The sequence below is a fragment of the Haematobia irritans genome, chromosome 1 (genome assembly GCF_050003625.1).
Source record: "Haematobia irritans isolate KBUSLIRL chromosome 1, ASM5000362v1, whole genome shotgun sequence".
NCBI classification, from domain to species: Eukaryota; Metazoa; Arthropoda; class Insecta; order Diptera; family Muscidae; genus Haematobia; species Haematobia irritans.
In genome coordinates, this window is record NC_134397.1 from 58543718 (window position 1) to 58557430 (window position 13713).

Below are 13713 nucleotides of genomic sequence, written 5' to 3' on the forward strand. Positions count from 1 at the left end.
TTTTGGACAAGAACTTTATATTAAAGAAATATATCTTCTATGCTAAGCAAAACTTGCAATCGTATTTTAAGGACATGAAATCTTTAACCTCACGACAACATTGTTTTCGGTGTAGAATTCTAACAACTGTAACGTGGTTTTGTGGTCGGCTGAGGTAGACCAGTGGTCGTCCAGGATCAACTTTAAGGACCCACAAACCTTAAATTAAGAACACACGATCTGGTGGTATTTATACAATAATAGTAGTACGACCTTTATTTATTTGACCTTATATACGTATAATGCTTATGTTTGCAAGTTATGCTGGGGAGTCGGCGATTTATTATGTAGCTTCTTAGTAAATCGGCTGTTGACGATTTGGTTCGGCTAAAATCGTCGATACGGTGTCAGTGATTGTTCGGTGGCGATCGGTTAGAGATTCGGTTGATGGTTCGGGATTGTCGTTGACGATTCGGCGTCGTTGACTATTCGGTTGATGATTCGGTGGTGGTGGTTTGCTGGTCAACCGTCGGTGGCTGTCCGGTGTCGATGAGTTGTGTTGGTTTGGTCGGCTGTCGTTGGTAGGCCGATGTTTATGATTCGGGTGATGCGGGATATGTTGTTGATTCGGGTGATGCGGCGATTCAGTGTTGATAGTGTATGTTGATAATCCGGGTGATGTGGCGATTCGGTGTTGATTCGTTGTTAGGTTAGTAACAAAGCTACAAACTACTTGCCGAACCTGCTAGTGGAAGCAAGCTAATAGCCGAAGCTATTAGTGTGGAAGCAAGCTAATAGCCGAAACAATTAGTGCGGAAGCAAGCTAATAGCCAAAGCTACTAGCGCGGAAGCAAGCTAATAGCCGGAGTTATTAGTGCGGAAGCAAGCTAATTGTCGGGAAACGATTAGTGCGGAAGCAAGCTAATTGCCGAAACAGTTAGAGCGGAAGCAAGCTAATAGCCGAAACTATTAGTGCGGAAGCAACCTAATAGCCGAAGCTACTAGTGCGGAAGCAAGCTAATAGCCGAAGCTATTAGTGCGGAAGCAAGCTAATAGCCGAAGCTACTAGTGCGGAAGCAAGCTAATCGTCGGGGAAAGATTAGTTCGGAAGCAAGCTAATTGCCGAAACAATTAGTGCGGAAGCAAGCTAATAATCGAAGCTATTTGTGCGGATGCAAGCTAAATGCCGAAACACTTAGTGCGGTGGTAGAGTTCCTGTCGCTTAGTGTGAACTGACTGCGGTCGTGCCACTCGTCGTGTTCAATACCCTTCGGCTGCCCGTTGCCCAAAAACCCCGAGTTTATATTCTCCCACATCCACGACGTAGATGAAAATCCGATCCAGCTGAAATTTGGTACATGGTATTGGTATATGTTCTCTAATGACCATGCAAAAATTGGTTCACATCGGTCCATAATTATATATAGCCCCCATATAAACCGATCCCCCGATTTGGCTTGCGGAGGCTCTAAGAAACAAAAATTTCATCCGATCCGGCTGAAATTTGGTACATGGTGTTGGTATATGTTCGCTAATGACCATGCAAAAATTGGTCCATATCGGTCCATAATTATATATAGCCCCTTTATAAATCGTTTCCCAGATTTGTCCTCCGGAGCCTCTTGGAGGAGCAAAATTCATCCGATCCGGTTGAAATTTGGAACATGGTGTTAGAATGTGGTCTCTAACAAACACGCAAGAATTGGTCCATATCGGTCCATAATTATATATAGCCCCCATATAAACCGTTCCCCAGATTTGATCTCCGGAGCCTCTTGGAGGAGCAAAATTCATCCGATCCGGTTGAAATTTACAACGTGGTGTTAGTATAAGGCCGCTAATATCCATGCCAAAATTGGTCCACATCGGTCTATAGTTATATATAGCCGATCCCCAATCATACAAAAATTGGTCCATATCATTTCATATTCATGGTTGCCACTCGAGCCAAAAATAATCTACCAAAATTTTATTTTTATGGAAAACATTGTCAAAATGTTATTTCTTTAGAAAATTTTGTCAAAATTTTATTTCTATAGAAAATTTTGTCAAAATTGTATTTCTATAGAAAATTTTGTCAAAATTTTATTTCCATAGAAAATTTTGTCAAAATTTTATTTCTATAGACAATTTTGTCAAAATTTTATTTCTATAGAATTTTTTTTCCAAATTTTATTTCTATAGAAAATTTTTTCAAAATTTTACTTCTATAGAAAAATTTTATTTTGTCAACATTTTATTTCTATAGAAACTTTAAACTTAATTATATACGTATTTAATCGGCCTTTTTTAGTTTAATATATACTACGTAGGGACTACCTTGTAATTTAGAAGACGGTATTAGGAAGTTTTAAGATACCTTGCCATCGGCAAGTGTTACCGCAACCCAAGTAATTCGATTGTGGATGACAGTCTTCAGTAGAAGTTTCTACGCAATCCATGGTGGAGGGTACACGCAGAGAAGGAATATGGTCACCCCAACCATGTTCCAAGAGCAAAATGTTACTTTTTCACGGAAAACATGTAGCATGTTTGTGGAAACCATGTTCTTTTCTCGGAGATTATGTATCTGATTTCGGAAAGCATGTATTGTTTGACAAGAAAAGAATATTTTTGCGACATAAATGCTACATGGTCGCTGTGAAAAAGTAACATGGTGCTCTTGAAACATGTTTGAGATGATCATATTCCTTCTCTGGGTGTACATAAGCTTCGGCCTGGCCGAACTTACGGCCGTATATACTTGTTTAACATTGAAATTTACACAACTAGAGGAAAATTCACCGAGTATAAATATTAAATTTCAATATTTTGCAAACAATGCATTAATTAGCTAAATTTTTGATAATTTATTTTGTACAGTTGATTGCAGTGATTAACACCTTCATCCATAGGTTTGAGTGAAATGGTTTTCGAGCTGCTTTGTTAGCAAATCGAAATCACGGACTTTGCGTTATACACATTGTCTTTAAAAAATATTTTTATAATAAATTGTTGATTTCATTTCATAATATTTGTATGTAGTTTGAGGAAATCAAATTATTTCCCTATGATTTGTTAGTTTTTCATATTTGCTTCCAATTTACAATATGATTTGTTAAAGCAACAAAAAAAAAAAATAAAAATAAAAACAAAAACAAAAATGCAATGAATACCAAGTTCAAAGTTCTTCCAATAGGGTTTGCAGTTATTGTTTAAATTAAGTAAACAAATAATGAAATAGGAAGGAAAATAATGTCTATATAGATAATTCTAAAATCGACAGAATAGGTTCCTATTTTTATTAATTCCAAAAACTTTGAGAGAAATGCATTAAAATATAGGGATACAAAAAATATATATTTTTTTATACTTTTTTTATATCGTGCGCCACACTGTGGAACAGGGTATTATATGTTAGTGCATATATTTGCAACACCCAGAAGGAGACGAGATAGACACATGGTGTCTTTGGCAAAAATGCTCAGGGTGGGCTCCTGACTCGATATAGCCATGTCCATCTGTCTGTTTTAGTCCAATCGACTTCAAATTTGGCACAAGTATGTGTTTTGGCTCAGAATAGAACCCTATTGATTTTGGTTGAAATCGGTTCAGTTTTAGATATAAATCAGTTTAGATATAGACAGATGTACCTTTATGTTCTCCAAAACCTATACCAATGATACCCCACAAATGCTTATGTTTACTAATTCAGTATGGGTGGTTTAGGGTATGATATAGTCGGCCCCGCCCGACTTTCTACTTTACTCACTTGTTTTATTAAAGTAAAGAAGCCTATTTTTGATTTAAACAAGTCTTCCTTAAATTAACTGAAATACTGAATATTTAGATTTAATATGAAAACGCCTCATAAATAGCCATAGACTTATTTTGGGTATTTAGCATATTTAATTTAAAGTTGGTTGGAATTAAAAAAAAAACTATATTTCTTTGGGGTATCCGTTATAATTTAGCTGTATTAATATACCGTGAAAAGAGAATGAAAATTTGATAAATGAGATCTGTATCCTAATTTTAGTCCAATTGATCTTAGATTTAAAGGTCGCTAAAAATACCTTTATTTAAAAGAAGCCGCATCTTTGGCTCAGAATCCATACCAAAATCTTTAAGAGAAAGTCAACATTTTTGGATCCAAGTAAACTTGTTTTGAGTGTATGTAACTGATTGATAAAAGGCAGCAGATTTGCCTATTCTTTCTATTTGTATTAGGTCTTTTTTCTATGTAGCGTATTTCGTAGAGTGTATGTAGTCTGATATCGTTGATATCATTTTGCAAAATTTCGCTTTATGCACTGAAAAAAATATTGTCGTGAGGTCAAAGATTTCATGTCTTTAAAATACGAATGCAAATTTTGCTTAGTATAGAAGACGCATTTCTCTAATATAAAGTTTTTTTCCTTGTCCAAAAGTCGATAAACTTTTCAATGAAGTCGTATTGTCCTTATAATTAAGTGATTTCACTTAAAAATGGGTATCATAACATGAAAGAAAAAATATTTGGTCTAAGGTCAACTTGACTTTAATAATTCAGAAAAATTCTTTAAATTTAATGAAATTGTCTTTAAATTTGTTGTCTTTTTGCTTCTTGACTACAAAACAAAAAATCGTTCAAATATAAGACATGTTGTTTAACACTTTATTTTAAAGACGTTTTTTACTTGAAACATAGCATAATTTCTACTAGAAGTCGAGTCTCAATTTGGAAAATAAAGTTGTCGTTAACTCGTTTTTAAAGGACTTTGATAGCATATGAAGATAAAAAGCTGAAAAAACGAAAACTTAAAATTTGCTTCCTAGAAGCAAGTACACAAAACCTAAATTTAAAAGAGAATTGTGTCTTAAAAGTATCCTAACTTGTATTCTCCGCTTCTTTGGCTCGGAATCAATACCAAAATTTTTAAAGTAAAGTCAAAATCTTTGGAACCGGGCATGCTTTTTTTTCAGTGTGCTCATCCATTATCTAGTATCTAGTATGGTATAGTAACTGCCATGTATCGTAGTGCATAGTAATGGTTTTGCAATGATTATAACAAAATCCAATTCTTACCTTAGTACCTTATCTTATATTAGAATATACCTCCAAAAATTTGCCGATGATAACAAAACTGAAACAAAATATTAATAAATTCATTATCTTCTTATCATTTCTTTACAGCCCAAGGCCGTATTTTTCACCTGCATGGACAGTCGAATGATTCCCACCAGATATACGGATACGCATGTTGGTGATATGTTTGTGGGTGGGTGTGTTTCATTATCTAACAAACTACACCGGAAGAATTCTCTTTGTAAAACCAACGAAATATGCCATATGCCATTTTACAAACAAAGAAACTTTTCATTAAGAGTACGAAATATTACGTTATTTTAAGGAAATTGTTTGTAATTTTTATACCATAGGATGGGAGGTATATTAACTTTGTCATTCCGTTTATAACACATCGAAATATTGCTCTAAGACCACATAAATTATATATATATATTCTGGGTCGTGGTGAAATTCTGAGTCGATCTAACCATCCGTCCGTCCGTCTGTTGAAATTACGCTAATTTCCGAACGAAACAAGCTATTCGCCTTGAAACTTGGCACAAGTAGTTGTTATTGATGTAGGTCGGATGGTATTGAAAATGGGTATCGGTCCACTTTTACGTATAGCCCCCATATAAACGGACCCCCAGATTTGGTTTGCGGATCCTATAAGAGAAGTAAATTTCATCCGATCCGGCTGAAATTTGGTACATGGTGGTAGTATATTGTATCTAACAACCATGCAAAAATTGGTCCACATCCGTCCATAATTATGTATAGCCCCCATATAAACCGATCCCCGGATTTGGCTTGCGGATCCTATAAGAGAAGTAAATTTCATCCGATCCGGCTGAAATTTGGTACATGGTGTTAATATATGGTATCTAACAACCATGCAAAAATTGGTCCACATCGGTCTATAATTATATATAGCTCCCATATAAACCGATCCCCAGATTTGGCTTGCAAAAATTGGTCGAATCGGTCCATAATTATATATAGCCCCCATATAAACCGATCCCCAGATTTGACCTCGGGAGCCCCTTGGAAGAGCAAAATTCATCCGATTCGGTTGACATTTGGTAGGTGGTATTAGTATATGGTCTCTAACAACCATACAAAAATTGGTCCATAATTATATGTAAAACCGATCCCCAGATTTGACCTCCGGAGCTCATGGAGGAGCAAAATTCATCCGATCGGGTTGAAATTTGGTACGTGGTGAAATTTTGTACATTGCGCTAGTATATGTTATGGCCGCTAACTACAATGTCAAAATTGGTCCATATCGGTCTATAGCTATATATAGCCGATCCCCAAAAATAATCTAGAAAATGTTGTCAAAATTTTATTACTATACAAAATTTTGTCAAGATTATATTTCTATAGAAAATTTTGTCAAAATTTTATTTCTATAGGAAATTTTGTCAACATTTTCTTACTATACAAAATATTGTCAAGATTTTATTTCTATAGAAAAATTTTATTTCGGTGGAAAATTTTGTCAAAATTTTATTGGTATAGAAAATTTTTTTAAAATTTTATTTCTATAGAAAAGTTTGTCAAAATTATATTTCTATGGAAAATTTTTTCAAAATTTTATTGGTATAGAATTTTTATACCCTAAACCACATAGTGGTCAGGGTATAATAAGTTTGATCGGCCAAATATGTGCCTACCAGAAATATTGATTTTAGACCCCATAAAATATATACCGATCGACTCAGAATCACCTCCTGAGTCGATCTAGCGTTTGGTGTCCGTCCGTCCGTCCGTCTGTCCATGTATTTGTTGTTTACAGGATTCCGGTCGCAATTATTAGCCGATTTGGATGAAAATTGGTACAGGGTGTTTTGTGGGCACAATGACGAACGCTATTGAATTTGGAAGAAATCGGATCAAATTTAGATATAGCTCCCATATATATGTATCGCCCGATTTCGACAAATGGAGTCACGTTGCGCTTTTTTACAAACCGATCGTCATCAAATTTTGCACATAGTAAACTTTTTCATCACCCTTTAAGTCTGCAAAATTTCATCGAAATCGGTTCAGATTTAGATATAGCTCCCATATATAAGTATCGCCCGATTTTCCCAAATTTGGCCATAAAAACCTTATTTAGTAAGCGATCTTACTCAAACTTGGCTTACTCTAATCTTTTATGGTACTGACAATATGTGCCAAAAATAATTGAAATCGGTTCAGATTTAGATATAGCTCCCATATATATGTATCGCCCGATTTTGCCAAATTTGGCCGTAAAACCCTTATTTATCAACCGATCGTAACCAAGGTTGGCTAAATGTAATCTTCTATAGCACTAACTGTATGTGCAAAATTTCATCGAAATCGGTTCAAATTTAGATACAGCTCCCATATATATGTATCGCCCGATTTTGAAAAATTTGCCCCTAATAACCTTATTTTTGACCATAGGGGCCTCATTTATAAACTGATCGTACTCAAAGTGACCTTCTGTGGTATCAATCATAACTGCAAAATATTATACAATATATATGCAATATTACACAATATATATTATACATATATATTACAATAAATATTATACAATATACATTATACAATATATATGCATTATACATATATATGCATCGCTCGATTTTGTCATATTTGGCCATAATACTCTTATTTATTAACTTATGTTATTCAAATTTCACATTTTGATGTACTAGCTGATCGTATTTAGACTTACATGTAGCTCTTACATAAATCTATTGCCCTATTTGCAGAAATTTGGATTTATTACCCACAACTAATTGACCGATTTCCTCTTTTTTAATAATGGACTCAATATTAGTGGCATACTAACTCTTTTGGTGCTAAATAAACTATAGCTCCTAATATTAGACATTTCTGCAAGACGCCCATAAACATGTACCCCCCTTTATGTTCTCCAAAACCTATACCAATGATACTCCAAAACCTATATCAATGATACCCCACAAATGCTTATGTTTACTAATTCAGTAGGGTATGATATAGTCGGCCCCGCCCAACTTTCTACTTAGCTTACTTGTTTTTTTTTTTTAAATTTTATTTCTATAGAAAATGTTCTCAAAATTTTATTTCTGTAGAAAATTTTGTCAAAATTTTAATTCTATGGAATATTTTGTCAAATATACGTATACGAAAATTTTTAATAATATTTAATCGGCCTTTTTATACCCTCCTCCATAGGATGGAGGTATATTAACTTTGTCATTCCGTTTGTAACACATCGAAATATTGCTCTAAGACCCCATAAAGTATATATATTCTGGGTCGTGGTGAAATTCTGAGTCGATCTGAGCATGTCCGTCCGTCCGTCCGTCTGTTGAAATCACGCTAACTTCCGAACGAAACAAGCTATCGACTTGAAACTTGGCACAAGTAGTTGTTATTGATGTAGGTTGGATGGTATTGCAAATGGGCCATATCGGTCCACTTTTACGTATAGCCCCCATATAAACGGACCCCCAAATTTGGCTTGCGATTGCTCTAAGAGAAGCAAATTTCATCCGATCCAGCTGAAATTTGGTACATGATGTTAATATATGGTCTCTAACAACCATGCAAAAATTGGTCCATATCGGTCCACTTTTACGTATAGCCCCCATATAAACGGACCCCCAAATTTGGCTTGCGATTGCTCTAAGAGAAACAAATTTCATCCGATCCGGCTGAAATTTGGTACTTGGTGTTAGTATATGGTCTCTAATAACCATGCAAAAAGTGGTCAATATCGGTTCACTTTTACGTATAGCCCCCATATAAACGGACCCCCAAATTTGGCTTGCGATTGCTCTAAGAGAAACAAATTTCATCCGATCCGGCTGAAATTTGGTACATGGTGTTAGTATATGGTCTCTAACAACCACGCAAAAATTGGTCCATATCGGTCCACTTTTACGTATAGCCCCCATATAAACGGACCCCCAAATTTGGCTTGCGATTGCTCTAAGAGAAGCAAATTTCATCCGATCCGGCTGAAATTTGGTACATGGTGTTAGTATATGGTCTCTAACAACCACGCAAAAATTGGTCCATATCGGTCCATAATTATATATAGCCCCCATATAAACCTATCCCCCGATTTGGCTTGCGGAGCCTCTAAGAGAACCAAATTTCATCCGATCCGGCTGAAATTTGGTACATGGTGTTAGCATATGCTATCTAACAACCATGCAAAAATTGGTCCACATCGGTCCATAATTATATCTAGTCCCCATATAAACCTATCCCCCGATTTGGCTTGCGAGGCCTCTAAGAGAAGCAAATTTCATCCGATCCGGCTGAAATTTGGTACATGGGGTTAGTATATGGTCTCTAACAACCATGCAAAAATTGGTTCACATCGATCCATAATTATATAGCCCCTATATAAACCGATCACCAGATTTGACCTCCGGAGCCTCTTGGAAGACCAAAATTCATCTGATTCAGTTGAAATTTGGTACGTGGTGTTAATATACACGCAAAGAAAAACAAAAAACGTTTGGAAAACGTGTACCGAAAACGTTTTTCTTTTGTTAGAGTTTTTTGAATTGCTTCGAAAATTTTAAACTTTTATCACCAAAAAAATTCGTTTGTTACAAAGTTTTTATTTTTTCAATAAAAAAGTTATTTTTGAAACAACAACAGAGTCCATTTCGTTTATATCAAACACTGTTCTTTTCTGACTTTTGGTCTTTAATAAAACACATTTTACAATTCAAAATTTAATATAGTACAATGTAATGTTGAACATTTTTTCGGAATCTTCCGAACATATGTGGAATGTACGTAAAAAAAAAAAAAAAACTTTGGTCGAAGCAGGGATCGAACCCACGACCCTTGGCATGAGAGTCAGACGTAGCAACCACTGCTCCACGGTGCCAAACTAAATGTTTGTTTCTGTTAAATAAACTTTGTTTATTCGGTTCGTGGGCGCCGCAAGCTATGCTATATAAATATAACTTATATGGATAATTATCTATTGATGACCATAACAGGTACATAGCTCAGTGGTTAGTGTGTTGGCTTACAAAGTGCATGGTCCGTGGTTCGATTCTCCGTCCAGGCGAAAGGTAAAAAAAATTTAAAAATTTATAAATTCGTATAATTTCTTCTACATTGTTGGTATTACAGGAAAAGGTGTTTAGAACTAAAAAACTCGTGGATGTGAGAAAGATGTGAGGGAAAATGCAATTAGCAAGAAAAAAAATTTTTTTAGTTAGTCTTTATGAAATTGTTGTTACATCCTGGAAAAGAATAAATGTTTATCACAAAAAGTATATACTTTTCTTCCAAATACACTTCCTTACAGCGAAAAGCAAATAAGAAACGAACTTTGTTTGTCTAAAATTTCGTTTGGGAGGAAAGAATTATTTTTTTGCGTGTATGGCCTCAAACTCCCATGCAAAAATTGGTCGGTATCGGTCCATAATTATATAAAGGCCCCATATAAACCAATCCCCAGATTTGACCTCCAGGGCCCGTTGGAAGAGCAAAATTCTTCCCATTCGGTTGAGATTTTGTACGTGATGTTAGTATATGGTATCCAACAACCATGCAGGAATTGGTTCCTATCAGTCCATAATTATATATAGTTCCCATATAAACCGATCCCCAGATTTGACCTCCGGTGCCTTTTGGAGAAGCAAAATTCATCCGATCTGCTTGAAATTTGGTACGTGGTGATAGTATATGATATTTAACAACCATGCCAAAAGTGGTCCATATCAGTCCATAATCATATATAGCACCATATAAACCGATCCCGAGATTTGGTTTTGAAGCCTCTTGGAGGAGCAAATTTCATCCGAGTGAGTTGAAATTTGGTACATTGTGCTAGTATATGGTCGTTAACAACCATGCCTAACTAGGTCCATATCGGTCTATATTTATATATATATCCCTCAGATAAATCGATTTCCAATCACACAAAAATTGGTCCATATCAAGTTCATAATTGTATATAGCCCACATATAAGCGACCCCCATATATCAATTCTGGCTCTCTACGTACCGTGCAAAAAGTCCATATCGATTCGTAATTATTTGTAGACTTAACTATACATAACTTTTTTGTCTAATATATACCACGTATGGACTAACTAACAATTTAGAAAACGATGTTAAGAAGTTTTAAGATACCACAACCCAATTAATTCGATTGTGGATGACAGTCTTTCGTAGAAGTTTATACGCAATCCATGGTGGAGGGTACATAAGATTCGGCCTGGCCGAACTTACGGCCGTATATACTTGTTTTGTTTAATATATACCCCGTATAGAGTATCTTACAATTGAGGAGACGGTGTTAAGAAGTTTTAAGATACCTTGCCATCGACATGTGTTACCACAACCCAAGTAATTCGATTGTGGATGACAGTTTTTAGTACAAGTTTCTACACGGACCAAAAAGACTGTTTTTCATATGTTTGGGTGTAAAAATTATACGTTTGGAACTAAATTTTTTAACATAATATTTTTAAGTGCAAGCATATATTGTTCATAAACTAGCATAACATGTTTGGGACATATATGTTAATATGTTAGAACATATTATGTTTGGGACATAAAATGTTTGTAAATATAATATGCTTGGATGCAAACATATACTAACTTAGAAATAGCCTATAAACATATATGTGTTTAGAAAGAGAGACATAAAGATTATGCTGTTGGAGGTAAGCAATTGGCGCCTTAAAAATATATCCAAGAAAATGTCAATAAAATTTTTCACTACCAGTGTACACCCTAAGGTGAAACATAATATGTTTGAACAATACAAACAATATTTTGTTTGGACCAGTCCTGAAAATATATATGCTTGAAGCAAAATGTTACAGAAGCGATTTTTTTTGAGGATGTATGCAATCCATGGTGGAGGGTACAGAAGATTCGGCCTGGCCGAACTTACGGCCGTATATACTTGTTATACCCTGCGCCACACTGTGGAACAGGGTATTATAAGTTAGTGCATATGTTTGCAACACCCAGAAGGAGCCGAGATAGACACATGGTGTCTTTAGCAAAAATGCTCAGGGTGGGCGCTTGAGTCGATATAGCGATGTCCGTTTGTCCGTGAACACATTTTTGTAATCAAAGTCTAGGTCGCAGTTTTAGTCCAATCGACTTCAAATTTGGCACAAGTATGTGTTTTGGATCCCTATTGATTACGGAAGAAATCGGTTCAGATTTAGATATAGCTCCCATATATATATTTCGCCCGATTTGGACTTACATGGCCCCAGAAGCCAGAGTTTTACCCTAATTTGCTTAAAATTTTGCACAAGAAGAACAATTAGTACTATAGTCAAGTGTGCCAAATTTTATTGAAAATGGTTCAGATCTAGATATAGCTCCCATATATATCTTTCGCCCGATATGGACTAATACGGTCCCAGAAGCCAGAGTTTTACACCAATTTGGTTGAAATTTTGCACAGGGAGTAGAATTAGCATTGTAGCTATGCGTGCCAAATTTGGTTGAAATCGGTTCAGATTTAGATATAGCTCCCATATAGGTATACCTTTCGCCCAATATGGACTAATACGGTCCCAGAAGCCAGAGTTTTACACCAATTTGGTTGAAATTTTGCATAGGGAGTAGAATTAGCATTGTAGCTATGCGTGCCAAATTTGGTTGAAATCGGTTCAGATTTAGATATAGCTCCCATATATATGTTTTTCTGATTTCGACAAAAATGGTCAAAATACCAACATTTTCCTTGTAAAATCGCCACTGCTTAGTCGAAAAGTTGTAAAAATTACTAATTTTCCTAAACTTCTAATACATATATATCGAGCGATAAATAATAAATAAACTTTTGTGAAGTTTCCTTAAAATTGCTTCAGATTTAAATGTTTCCCATATTTTTTTATTAACATTGTGTTCCACCCTAGTGCATTAGCCGACTTAAATTTTGAGTCTATAGATCTTGTAGAAGTCTATCAAATTCTGTCCAGATCGAGTGATATTTAAATGTATGTATTTGGGACAAACCTTTATATATAGTCCCCAACACATTTGACGGATGTGATATGTTATCGAAAATTTAGATCTACAAAGTGGTGCAGGGTATAATATAGTCGGCCCCGCCCGACTTTAGACTTTCCTTACTTGTTTTTTACTAACATTTTGTTTCGTTTTAGGGCGTTAACCGATTTAAATTGAAAGTCAAATAGTTTTGTAGAAGTTTAAAAATGTTTCTCCACATCGGTTCTGATTTAAATATTTGTATATGGGAATGTAAACCTTTATATAGCTCCCAACAAATTTGAAGGAGTTGAGATGGTATCAAAAATTTTGGTCTACATAGTGGTGAAGGGTATAATATAGTCGGCCCCTCCCGACTTTAGACTTTACTAACTTGTTTTCAAGTGCCTTGCGCAAAAAAATTGAAGAGAATATTTTCAGTGTATCGCTTTGTTTTAATTAATTTATTTATTTGTTATAATTTTTCACTTACAGTACGTAATGCTGGAAATTTGATACCACATGCTCAACATTTTCAAGATGAACATTATAGCTGTGAACCTGCTGCCTTGGAATTGGGATGTGTGGTTAATGATATCCGTCATATAATAGTATGTGGTCATAGTGATTGCAAGGCTATGAATTTACTCTATCAACTGAGAGATCCAGATTTTGCTTCAAAGGCAAGTAGAAAGGGTGAAATGGATTTCACAATTCTGCCATTTATTTTATTATCATTG

At 35.2% G+C, this 13713-nt stretch overlaps 1 protein-coding gene and 1 long non-coding RNA gene across 2 annotated transcripts in view; one reads left to right on the forward strand and one right to left on the reverse strand.

The window, feature by feature from the left end:
* Nucleotides 1–13713, forward strand: part of CAHbeta (carbonic anhydrase beta) — a 35069-nt gene that overhangs the window by 16569 nt on the left and 4787 nt on the right. Inside the window, exons 2-3 of the mRNA XM_075290495.1 lie at nt 5135–5219; nt 13469–13656. Of these exons, the coding sequence (XP_075146610.1) occupies nt 5135–5219; nt 13469–13656 (273 nt within the window). The remainder of the gene's footprint in view (nt 1–5134; nt 5220–13468; nt 13657–13713) is intronic.
* Nucleotides 221–2672, reverse strand: LOC142238719 (uncharacterized). The gene is made up of 2 exons (XR_012722797.1): nt 2299–2672; nt 221–770 (listed from the first exon to the last, which is right to left on the reverse strand). It is a non-coding gene; the product is annotated as an uncharacterized LOC142238719 (long non-coding RNA).